The 12,455-nt window shown below is 37.7% G+C and overlaps 1 protein-coding gene across 1 annotated transcript in view; it reads right to left on the bottom strand.

Annotated features, from left to right (window-relative positions):
• Positions 1-10,329, bottom strand: part of LOC129573817 (zinc finger protein 84-like) — a 13,066-nt gene extending 2,737 nt beyond the window's left edge. The window contains exons 1-3 of the mRNA XM_055454925.1: positions 10,136-10,329; positions 9,298-10,047; positions 1,704-2,511 (exon numbers count right to left, since the gene is read on the bottom strand). Coding sequence (XP_055310900.1) covers positions 1,704-2,511; positions 9,298-10,029 — 1,540 coding nt within the window. The 5' untranslated portion in view covers positions 10,030-10,047; positions 10,136-10,329. The remainder of the gene's footprint in view (positions 1-1,703; positions 2,512-9,297; positions 10,048-10,135) is intronic.
• Positions 10,330-12,455: the final 2,126 nt, after the last annotated feature.

The raw sequence follows: 12,455 nt of genomic DNA, 5'->3' as shown, positions 1-12,455 counted from the left end.
TATAGTCTAAAATGTTACATTTCCATAGGTTATACTGGTGTATTTTCGATTCACATATCAATTCTTCAGTTGTGTATCGATGGCTAGGGTTCAGTGTGGTCCAAAACAGTGCGTCTAATATGATTTAGTGCTGTCTTTCATCATTCAGAGTGGCCGATGGCCATCAAAATGATTTTGGGCAATTCAAAAAATGCTCAAAAATGTTGTTTGGTAGCCAAATTTGATTTTCATCCAATAAAGTGGACTGGATGTGGTTTTTTCGAGTTCATGTGTTCTACAGAGTTGTTTAATTTTTCTCTGGCCATGATTTTGGCGAAGAAAGTGAGCAAAAAAAATGTATTCCTCGTAAGTTATGGTCGAAAAACTGAAAAAATCTACTCTTTTTCGGACATTTGGTCCCCTAGCACCCACCAAATGTGATTCTTTTGGCACAGTTTGTTCACAAAACTTGTTTATTGGACCTTTAACTACAACTTTGCTCAAGACAGTAAGATGTTGTCACCAATACTAGATGAGTTATTGACCAAAAACTGAAGAAGTCAACTCTGGAAAATCCTCTGAATCCCAAAAACTGCCAAGGTCGATAAAATAAAAACCGCTACTAAACTTTCAAAACCCAGCTAGGGTTTTGCTCACCTATGGTAGTACAAACACCTCTGATATGCCAAATCTTGGTTGTCTGACTTTTTTTTAAATTGTTGCACTGTGTTATAATCAATTTAATAAAAGTTACTATCAAAAAAAAAAAACCACAAACAAATCAACATTCTATGAAGGAAATAATAATTGCAATTACAATTTATGGCAAGATCGAGTCAGTGCTTTTCGTCTTTTCAAAAAAGTCCAAAGCGGCACCAATTTTTAGTTGAATCTGGTTGAATCTTAAATAATTTCAGGACTAGTTCATTAAATCCGACATGCGCTTGATCTGGATTTCGAACAACCAATAATCTCATTCTTATAAAACGCTACCATTCAATTCATATCGAAATGGATCATACAGATTTTTTACACAGCGAATTTAAACGCTATTTGTTATAATGAATGATTCAAACAATGGTCAAGAGCTCTTTTCCGTGCTGTGAATGCAATTCTTCTGTTCCAAGAGGTCATAGAAAACAAATCACATTTCCATACATGTATGGATACACTGTTGGCAGCTAAGAATAATTTAAATCAGTCACACGATGAATCAGTTTGTCATCATTCAATTTTATCTAAACAATGTCGAATCGAATAAAAAGGAAACTGATACAATTTCGTATTTGTTTTTATTTAACGTAAATTGATAATCAACAGTAGCGTGACTCGATGCGATTAATTGTAGGATGCAGATATTATTCCTTTACCAGCAGACATCTACTTGTGAATTTTCTTATGTTGGTTCAGATTTCCCGTTTGCGAGAAGTACTTCGAGCATATTTCACATCGGAAAGGCTTTTCGCCAGTGTGGATTCGCATGTGTCTCATCAAATCTGGTTTACGGTCAGTTGTGTAGCTGTTGCATAAGTCACATTGGTATCCGCGTCGCTTGCAATTGGCTTCATGATCTTCTTTTTCCTTCTGTTGTGCGAAGTTTCTGAAGCAAGATGAACATTTGAATTTCAACGGACGAGGATTGACGTGAGTTTTGTGGTGGGTTTTTAAAGCGCTTGCATGATTGAATTTCTTAGAGCATTGGTCGCATTCGAATGGTCTCTCACCGGTATGCACGCGCAGATGACGTTTCAAATTCGTCTTAATCAATGCAGAGAATTCCTTACACAGATGACACTCGTAGCGATGTACGTTGCAACCGTATTCGTGTTCCGCCTTCTCCTCGTTGCGATGAAATCCTTGCGAACAATTTGAACAACTGAACAGAAATTCATGGACGTGTCTTTTCATGTGCGATTGTTGACTTTGTTTTGATGTGAATCGTTTCTGGCCCACGCTGCATGGAAATGGTCGTTCACCAGTGTGCTTGAACATATGTCTCGTCAAATGATCTTTTCTGAAAGTGCAATAATCGCATAATGAACACTTCTGCAGTTTTTGATTTGCCTTCTTGTCACCTGAACTGAGAGTATTGAGTTTTTTATTTGCACCACCATCCAATCCACTTGACTTCTGGCCGTTTGCTTTCGATAAACGCTTTCTTCCACTGTTTTGCGGAGTTTGACTTTTGTCGGAGCTCTCTCGTGGAGCATTGACATGATTCGCCTCGTCTGTAACTTGTTCAATCTTGGCTTCCGATTTCACTTCATCCAGATCGTAGAAATCGGAGCAAACGTCGGAGCTATTCATTTCTGTACCGCCATTAGATTCACCAGAAGATCGATTGGCTCGAGTGTGTGTTGACCGCGACACCATCACAGTACCGTCGTCATCTTGTAGCTCTTGTTTAACGGTCGGCTCCAGTTTTATTTCCATTTCACACAAAATCGAGTCATTCCGAATGGCGATGTCATCCGATTCGTGTTTATCAGGCGGCTCTCTGCCGTGACCATTCATTGCCACGCAATTTCGGTGCTGTCAATTAGAAATCAGAATATTTATTAAAAATAACACATGGAACAAACACTTGAAAAACTCTATTTTGACAATAACTCACCTTTTCTTCACAAAACAAACTTTTTGTCTCGTTAAAATAAAATAAGAATAAATTGATCCAACGTCTAAATTCGCTGATTAAACTCCGTAGAGCATAAATTGTGTGTTGAACTGACTCTTGGCAGACCGAAAATGGCGTCGTGGAAGAATGAAAATATTTATTGAGTTGAACCAATCGTTTAGTCGATGCACGATGACATGGACAAAATGGACGAATAGTGCATACAGTCACACACTACAATGACAGGAGTCGAACTTCGAAATATGATGTAGTGTTGCCGTGGTGACTTTCGAATTTTTCGAATCAAATTTGAAAGCAGGAATTTGCTAGAACATTTTGACTAGGGGCAATTCACATTCGCGAATGCCATTGCCATTCGCAGAATAAGAGGCATTCGTGCCTGTTTTGCCATGTATTTGGATTGCCGCGCGATCATTCGCGCGACGCTCCATAGTGAATGTATTAACACATTCGCACAAACATTCGTAGCCATTCGCTATATAGAAGAATTTATAAACGAACATAAATTTTATTTGAAAGATACGGCATACGAATATTCTCTGGCAAATAATTCATTAATTTTGTCGATACCAAAAGTCTTGAATCGCTCCACCATAAATAAAAAACAAAACAAAATCAGTGTAAAACAGTATTTTCAAACGAAATATTTTTGAGTTTTTCTAAATTTTCGTTCACAAATTCTTCAATATCGTTGATAATTTCACGGTCAATTAAAAATCACGGTCAATATTAAAATTCTGACGAATTATTTTCCGTACATTCCTTCCATATGTATTGAAATGATGATACTTATCTGTGATGTTTACACTTATTTATTGTAAATTCATTTTGTTCTTTGTTAAAGCCATCTACGAGTTGGCGACTTAATATTTTTATCATTGAAATCAAATTTGAATTATTCATCAAATAGCATCAAATGCTCTAGTTACGTTTCAAATCATAGTCCATGTCAACTCAATGCACTCTGCACTCTGCAATCAACATGGATCTGACTTTAGAGACGTAAAACTTCTCGTCAATTTATCTACCGGTATAAATTGAGCGACGACTTTTGTTGTACTAGAGTCTCAAATTAACGCGTAATTAAACGCTTCACATAGCCTTTGTCCCTTGGAAACGTTTACCAAAGGTTATCTTGGACCGTTTGCCATAGACTAATATCAGGCATTTCTATCTTGGTTGCATGACTGTTTTCGTTTTCATGTTCCTACTATTGTGATTACCGCATAATTTACGAAAAGAGCCAGGTTTTTAACGAGGCGAGAACTGATAGTAATGAAAAATTATCGCTACTAGATGTTTATTGTTTTAAATATGTAACAGTCTTGCACTCTTTTCCGGCCAAACCTTAATCAAAAACCCACATTATATTCAGCCAGAGCTTGGCGGTGTTTAATAAAAATAATAATAACATTAGCGATGACTCTGTGTCAAACGCACTTATTTCCAGAATTATTATTAACTGGAATTGTATTATTGGAAAATTTCACTAATTCAGAAAAAAGTTTTTGTATGATATAATTTTTACATTAAATTAGCCTCAATAATGTTCTGTTTACCATTTTAACGACTTGAATTTGCACTGTTTTGACAAGTGTTTTGAAATGTCGTTCAGTTCTAGTTGCATTCGTGCATTCGCAATGCTACTCATTTGCAGTGCCATTCGTAACCATTCGCGAACATTCGCGAATGCTTGTATTTAAATACATTGAATGGTTCCATTCGCATTCGCACGCATTCGTAGCATTTGCAAATGTTTGTATCTAAATGCACGTACTACCATTCGCCCATTCGCACAACTGGCACCATTCGCAGCTCGTGAATCGCCCCTAGCATTTTGAATACTTCACCAGAAAATTGTGACATCTTAAATCTTTCAAGTAGTGGAAGCCTTGTGCAAAATTACATTTCTATAGATGTCACCTCTATTCAAGCCAAGGGGGTAGACACAGTTTTCTAACGTACAAGTTCTGACGAATTTGTCTCATTTTGCACCGAGTAGTTCCGGAAGCATCTATGCATTTTAAATGTAAACTCGAAACTACTCAAAACGCTCAGTTGACTTTGACAGTTCTCTGTGAATACTACACATTACACTGAACCAAATGGCACCGAGTAGCACCAAGTAGATTCTAGTATCGCCGACTGTTTGTTGAGTATGAATTTGTGTCTAACCCTTTGATTCAACCACAAGCAAATCAACATTTCATGACGGAAATAATAATTGCAATTAGCATTTACGGCTTGATACTAGATGTTGGTTCTTTTTCACTTTTAAACAATGTCTCTGAAACCAATTCTAGAACGTGTCACCAATTAATCGATGAATCTTGGAAAATTTCAGGAGTACACAGGGAAAACTGAGTTGATTTTTACGTAGCAAAATGTTTGAAAGTTTCGAATTCCAACACATGTTGAGTTTTTCGCAACAAATGTTTTTTCCATATTGACTCAAGTTTTTGTCGAATTGGACACCAGCTCCCTTACATCGTGTCTAATTTTCAAATTAGGCGCCAATTTTCATTAATCACGATGTTAGGGAGCTGGTGTCTAATTTGACAAATACTTGAGTCAATATGGAAAAAACATTCGTTGCGAAAAACTCAACATGTGTTGGAATTCGACACTTTCAAACATTTTGCTACGTAAAAATCAACTCACTTTTCTCTGTGTAGTTTATTAAATTAAGCACTTGATGCATGGAATTCAGGGGAATTTACATGCCATTTGTAATAATCATTGGTTCAAACAATGCTCAAGATCTAATTTTCGTACTGTGAATTAACTTTATCTCTTCCATGGAAATAAAATATAACATTTCCATACCATTTTGGCAGCTAAGAACAATTAATTAAAACCAGTCTCACAATGAAGTAGTTGGTCACCAATCAATTTTATTTAAATAATGTAGATTGCAATCAAAAGGAAACTCGATACACTTTCATATTTGTTTTTGATAATGGAAATTCGAAAGTAACAGTTGTGTCTTCGATGTGTTGATTTCAAGTTCAATTCAATCGCAGCAGACAGCTACTTGTGCATTTTCTTGTGTCGGTTAAGAGTTTCCTTTTGTGAGAAGCACTGGAGCATATTTCACATAGGCTTTTCGCCAGTGTGGATTCGCATGTGTCACATCAAGTTTGCCTTCGAATCGGCTGCTCTTGCACAAATCGCATTGGTGTCCGCGTCGCTTGCAGTTGGCTTCATGATTTTCCTTTTCCTTCTGATGTGCGAAGTTCTTGAAGCAAGATGCACACTTGAATTTCGATGGACGTGGATTGATGTGAGTTTTGCGGTGACGTGTTAAATTACTTCCTTGATTGCATTTTTTTGAGCATTGGTCGCATTCGAATGGTCTCTCGCCGGCATGCACACGCAGATGAACTTTCAAATTAAACTTTTTATCACGGAGGATGATAGTCCGACAAGTGACGCTCCAACAACTGTGCATTTCAAGCCAAATATCAAAAATTCCAGTTTTTGCGTCACGAGTATATATACAGTAAAAATGCTATTTTCTCAGGACACTATTTGGGCCCCGGCATGTTAGGTACCGTTGGAAAGGTCTTGGCCCAAATAGTCGGAAACATTATATTCCCCATGCCAAAAGTATGGTCTAGGCAGAAACATAGCGGTTGGAAAATTTCGATAAATTTTCAAATCTATACCCATATCTTACGAAGGGGGTACCCAGGGGGTGGTCTGAGGTGTCCAAGAGAAGCTCCTCCTAGTCACCTTTCCAACGCCGGTCTAAGTGCCCCGATTGGTCCAAAAACGAAAAAGTTATGAGCATTGGTAGTTTGATCTTGATTTTCTATGAAAGTATTGATTTGGATGTGCGTCCGTTCGTTCGTCCGTACCTTCTTCGGTTTCCGATGCGCATATGCCTTAGTTGTAGCTAGTGTCGGGGCACGTTGAAATCCGTCCTCAGATTGACATTTGCATAACAGGAGAGCTGGCTATGGCTTCGCTAGCCTGCATGTATACGATTTTTTCAAGTATTTATTTCGCACACTAGATCAACTCAGACACCCATCGGGCAAAGTCAGCTCGTAATTATTTGAGAAGACCTTCAAAAAGTTCAATACACACATGCCAATGTTTATGTGATATAAAAGAAAAATAGTCGATTTTTATGAAAAATCGACCCCCTTAAATTTCACACCAAATGCGATTTCTCAAAAATCAGCCCTACAATATTTTACCAAAAACTGAGCGTTTGTAGCCGGCCACCATACCAACAAAATGGCATATGCCACATATCCGGGAAAATTCGTATTTCGAAGTTCTGGGCATAGGCACTTCATCAATGAACGGAATTTGTACGAAGAGTCGCATTCTACGATGAAATTGCTGCCAAAAATACGCATCTACTGGCTGAAAAAGGCTCACGAAAGACCATATCCGCTCAATTTTCGACGAGCAATCGATTAAAAGCGGTCACGATGTGATCTGAGGGCATTTCATGGTCGAAAAATAGGTCGGATTGAAGCAAATTTTTCAACTTGCTCTATTTTCACTGAAAATGATGTTTTTGTTCGGGAAACACGTGAAATAGACCTCTGACGATATTTTGGTCTTAGAAAACTGCTATTTTTCCGTGAAAATAATGGGAGTCCACGAACACTTGAATATCCATTTCGTTGTCATTTTGGTCATAAATCGGCATTTTGGCATCTGAATGTATGAAATTGGACTTTTGCTCGGGGGATACATAAAAAATGCACTTTCCAGAGATTTGGTGGTTAGGAACTAATATTTTTTAATGAAATAATGAGAATCCACAATCGTTTCAACACTCTTTTTATGGTTATTTTGAAATTTAATCATATTTTACCGCATTTTATGTGTGCAATTAGAGGAAATTGGGACTTTTTCAATGGTAGTGGAAATTAGATAGTGCAATCTCCAGAACTTGTGAAATTAGAATGCGAATGTGTTACTCAGACATACTTCTGCTAAAAATGTATTTTTCCAAATGAAAAAATGCCTTACAAAAGTAGTGATATCAGATGAAAAACCTCTAGACGAGGTTAAAATGGAGTGACGCTCCTGTGCGTGGATTTACCAATTAAAATGACTGATATCATTTTGAGTTACGCTAGGACGCTGTATTATCACTACATACGAGGTTCAAAAGTATTTTTGGCATTCACTATTGTGAAAATTTACTCACAATAGGGAAAAATATCTTGCGTCACGACTTTTAGACGGCAATACGCTTGGAAACTTGATCTAAAATCAAAAGTCGTGACGGAAGATATTTTTCCTTATTGTGAGTAAATTTTCACAATAGTGATTGCGAAAAATACTTTTGAACCTCGTATGTAGTGATAATACAGCGTCCTAGCGTCACTCAAAATGATATCAGTCATTTTGAGTGCTAAATCCACGCACAGGAGCGTCACACCATTTTAACCTCGTCTAGAGGTTTTTCATCTTTTCGATATTGCAAAATTGAATTGGCCGAAAAAATGAACTCAGCGAATAAATTACAAAACACGAATTTTGTGTTGAAATGACTCTGTTGAGCAGAGCAAAAATGACGTCGCGAATAAAAGAAAATATTTCGTTTGACGTGTAGTCGATGCCCTGCGATGTGCTTTGTGCTGAAACGACGATGAAATAGCGATGAACGAACAGTGCACACAGTCACACGCTGCAATGACAGGTGTCAAAAGTGTAACTTCGAAATATGGTGTAGTGTTACCGCGACGACTTTCGAATTTTTCGATCAATGCAGATTGTCTAGTTAGAAAATGTATGAATTCCTATGATGCGTTAACATTCAATTTGTATCGAAATGAGTCATGCAGCTTTTCCACAGCGAATTTACACGCTATTTGTCATAATCAATGATTCAAGCACTCGTTTTCGTGCTGTGAATGAACTTTTTTTAAATTTTCGATATTTTCCAAAAATATGTTCGAAAAAAATTTCGCAAATATTTTGGCGATATTTAGCTTTATCGTAAATATTACGTAAATATTTCGCCGTATTATCGTGCATAAATAAATAAATATTCCGAAATTTTTCATAAATATTTTTGGTTGCCTTGGTGATGCATTCACCAAGCGACACGGAGAATTCGACTCTATGCATTACTGCTGAGTTGCTATGTCTGTACGTGTTTGTTCGTGTGTGCAAAACCATCAGAATCGTATTTGTTTTTATTAATGAAAATTCGAAAATAAAAGTTGTGTCTTCGATGTGTTGATTGCAGGATAAAGGTGTTGTTCTTTGGAAGCAGACATCTACTTGTGAACTTTCTTGTGTTTGTTGAGATGAGCCTTTTGCGAGAAGCACTTCGAGCATATTACACATCGGAAAGGCTTTTCACCAGTGTGAACTCGCATGTGGCTCATCAAATGTATTTTTTGATCAGTTGTGTAGCTCTTGCATAAGTCGCATCGGTATCCGCGTCGCTTGCAGTTGGCTTCATGATCTTCTTTTTTCTTCTGTTGTGCGAAGTTTTTGAAGCAAGATGAACACTTGAATTTCAACGGACGAGGATTGACGTGAGTTTTGTGGTGGGTTTTTAAAGCGCTTGATTGCTTGAATTTCTTCGAGCATTGATCGCATTCGAATGGCCTTTTGCCGGTATGCACGCGCAGATGATTTTTCAAATCCTTCTTATCCAATGTAGAGAGTTCCTTGCACAGATGACACTCGTAGCGACGCACCTTGCAACCGGTCTCATGTTTCACTTTCTCCTCGCTGAGATGAAATCCTTGCAAACAAATTGAGCAGCTGAACCGAAATTCATCGACGTGTGTTTCAATGTGCGATTGGAGACTCCGTTTTGTTGTGAATCGTTTTGGACAAACGCTGCATGGAATTGGTCGTTCGCCAGTGTGCTTAAGCATGTGCCTTGTCAAATTGCTTTTGTAAGAAGCGTGATAGTCGCACAATGAACACTTGTGTCGCTTTCCATTTGCCTTGCCTTCAGCTAGCACCTTGTTGATACCAAAACTTTTTGCTTTGCCACTTTTCCCGGTTTTGGCTGTAAATTTCTTCGCCGCAAAATGGTGATTTGATCCACCTGATTTCGCTTTCGGGAAACGCTTCTTTGCATTGCTTTGTAGCCTTTCATCTTTGTTAGAGCTCATCCGTGGAACTTGATTCGCCTCTTCCTTCATCTTTTCAATCTTCACTTCCGATTTCATCTCATCCAGATCGTGGAAACCAAAGCAATCGTCGCTGTCATCCGCTTCTTCCCCACCAATCGAATTGTCGAGCAACCCAATGGCTGGGTGTATTGATCGCGACACCATCAATATTTCGTCGGGGCTTTCAGACTCTTGTTTGACGGTTGGCTCCAGTTTGATTTGCATTCCGCACGAAATCAATGCGTTTTTCAACGCGATGGCATCGAATTTGTGTTTATCAGGCGGCTCTGTACCGTGACCATTCATTGCGATGCAATTTCGGTGCTGTCAATCAGAAATCAGAATGATTGTTCATTAGAAACCACACATGAAACAAACACTTGAGAAACTACACTTTGACTATGAAACTCACCTTTTCTTCACAAAATAGGCTTTTGATTTCGATGAAGCAAAAATAAAATGACCAAAAATCAAAACTCGCCGAATGAACTCGGCAGCGTACAGATTTTGTGTTAGACTGACTTTGGCAGAGCAAAAATGGCGTCGTGAAAGAATGAAAATATTTATTGAGTTGAACTAATCGTGTAGTCGATGCACGGTGACATGAGCTATTTGCGGATGCGCTGATGAAATAGGTATGGATGAATAGCGCCACACAGTCACACACTCCAATGACAGGAGCCGATCTTCGAAATATGGTGTAGTGTTACCGCATCGACTTTCCAATTTTTCGATGAGTTCGGATGGTCTATATCGAAAATGAAGAAGTAATAATTTGTACTTACAGAGCAGCGGCGATTTCATTTCTGAAAATTATTTTACATCTTGAATGAAATTTGAATGGAAGAAATTCGTTATACATTTTGAATTTTACACCGAAAAATCCATCCATTTTAGACATCTTACCTTGGAATGGCCGGAGTTTAGCGCAAAATCGCATTTGATAGATGTCACCTCTATTTGGACGCAAACAAATAGTCTATATCTAGTCTTTTGAAAAGTCACAAAATAATTGCCATTTCAATTTGAAGAAGCACTGACGTCTTCGTATTTTCGAAAATGTTTTTGAAACCAATTTTAAAACTTGGCACCAAATATCTGTGGTTGAGCACCACTCTCAATGGTGTGTGTTTCATAGACTTTGTATTGAAATATGTAGAGTATGTCTTCAAGCGGTGAGTAAATCCGAAAAAATTTATTTATTTCAACAAATAAGTATTCATAACCAGAGAATCATTTCAGCATAGATATTCAATTTTCTGATTGGATCTCAGTAACTGAATGCAGTGACTACGAACGTCGCTGTGTGTAAACGAGCGCTCTACATTCAAGCGCGGACATGCATATATATTGGTTAACACATAATCGGAGTGAGTGTGCGTGCGAAAGGAGAGAAGAGAGGAGAGACGAACGAAATATATCGCATTGAACGATGAGAGTGAACGTCTCTTGATACAGTGTGAGTGTGGCGATTCGCCACTGGCGACAAGTAGTCAGAATATAATTTTTAATGATTTAGGTTGAATCATGACGAATTTTTAGAATGTTCAGAATGTTTATTACGAATGATCTTTCTTTTGTTTATACAGTGAATATGCTTTGAGGCTATGAGAATCAGTCTTTCGACTATACAACATATGATATTTTTCTTATGGTCTAGGTTGGATATTAATTAATATAATTATGAAAATTGGGATTGTGTTTGTGGAAAATCGATGAAAAACCACAATATGACTGAGTTTTAATGACGAATCTCGATGAATTGTATCAAAAACATTTGGGAGAAATCGAAATTTTTTCGTCATTTTTTTCATTATAAAACGGCAAATAACAGAGTTGTTGGATTCCAAGGTGTCATCTTATCGAGCCTCAGATGATTCAGAAGTTTTTACTAATCTTGTTGTCGGTTTGTATTCAAAAATTGCGTGAATGAAATATTGGCTGAGCTGAAAGCACAGGTACTGCATATAAGCGTCTGACAACTCACTTCTAGCGCTGCGAAACAAGTGTCAAAAGTTGTGACTTAGATCATTCAATGTTTAGTGCAAACTATTGAGAGAAAAATAAAAATGTCACGAATGTGCAAAATTGATTTGAGCGTAGCAGGTGATAAACATCAATTTTATGAGTAAAAATATTCTTTTTTTATTACAGAACATTGTTGATGAGTTCATTCATTCACGTTCATGAGTGCGTCAAACGACGTAAACTTATTGAAATAGATTTCATTGAATGAGCTCATCGCAAATTCGTGTTTTACTTTGTTTTGTTAGTGTTATGCATAGGTTGCGGCTGGAATTGAATCCTATGGAGCAAGTGGATCCGACCTGGTTCAATGTGTTCTAGAAGTGAAGTCCTCTAGTACGCATCCCTTTTGGGATACTAAATCGCATTATTTTTGCCGAATTTCGCTCGGATCAACCTCAAATTTGACTAGGTAAATCCGGAAGGGAATGTGAATTTTGTACCGCAAATACGTTAAAATATCGCAACGCATACTCGTCAGCAGCTGATATCAGCAGCAAAAAATCGAAAAAAATGTATGGTGTGACTATAAAATTTATAGCATTAATTGTAATATTCGGTGAGTGCCACTAAAAAAATATCCACACTCATCTAGTGCGTGAGACGCATGGTCACTTATTTAGTGAGTGAGACGCATGCGGATGGGATGAAGCAAAGCGAAAGGGAAGCGCGCAACTGGAACATAGAGTCAATGGGTACTACGTGTT

The sequence above is a fragment of the Sitodiplosis mosellana genome, unplaced genomic scaffold (genome assembly GCF_009176505.1).
Source record: "Sitodiplosis mosellana isolate CC-2019 unplaced genomic scaffold, AAFC_SMos_1.0 Smas_scaffold_6113, whole genome shotgun sequence".
Taxonomy (NCBI): Eukaryota; Metazoa; Arthropoda; class Insecta; order Diptera; family Cecidomyiidae; genus Sitodiplosis; species Sitodiplosis mosellana.
The sequence above is the reverse complement of the archived record's forward strand: the minus strand, read 5'-3'. Positions and strand labels throughout refer to the sequence as shown.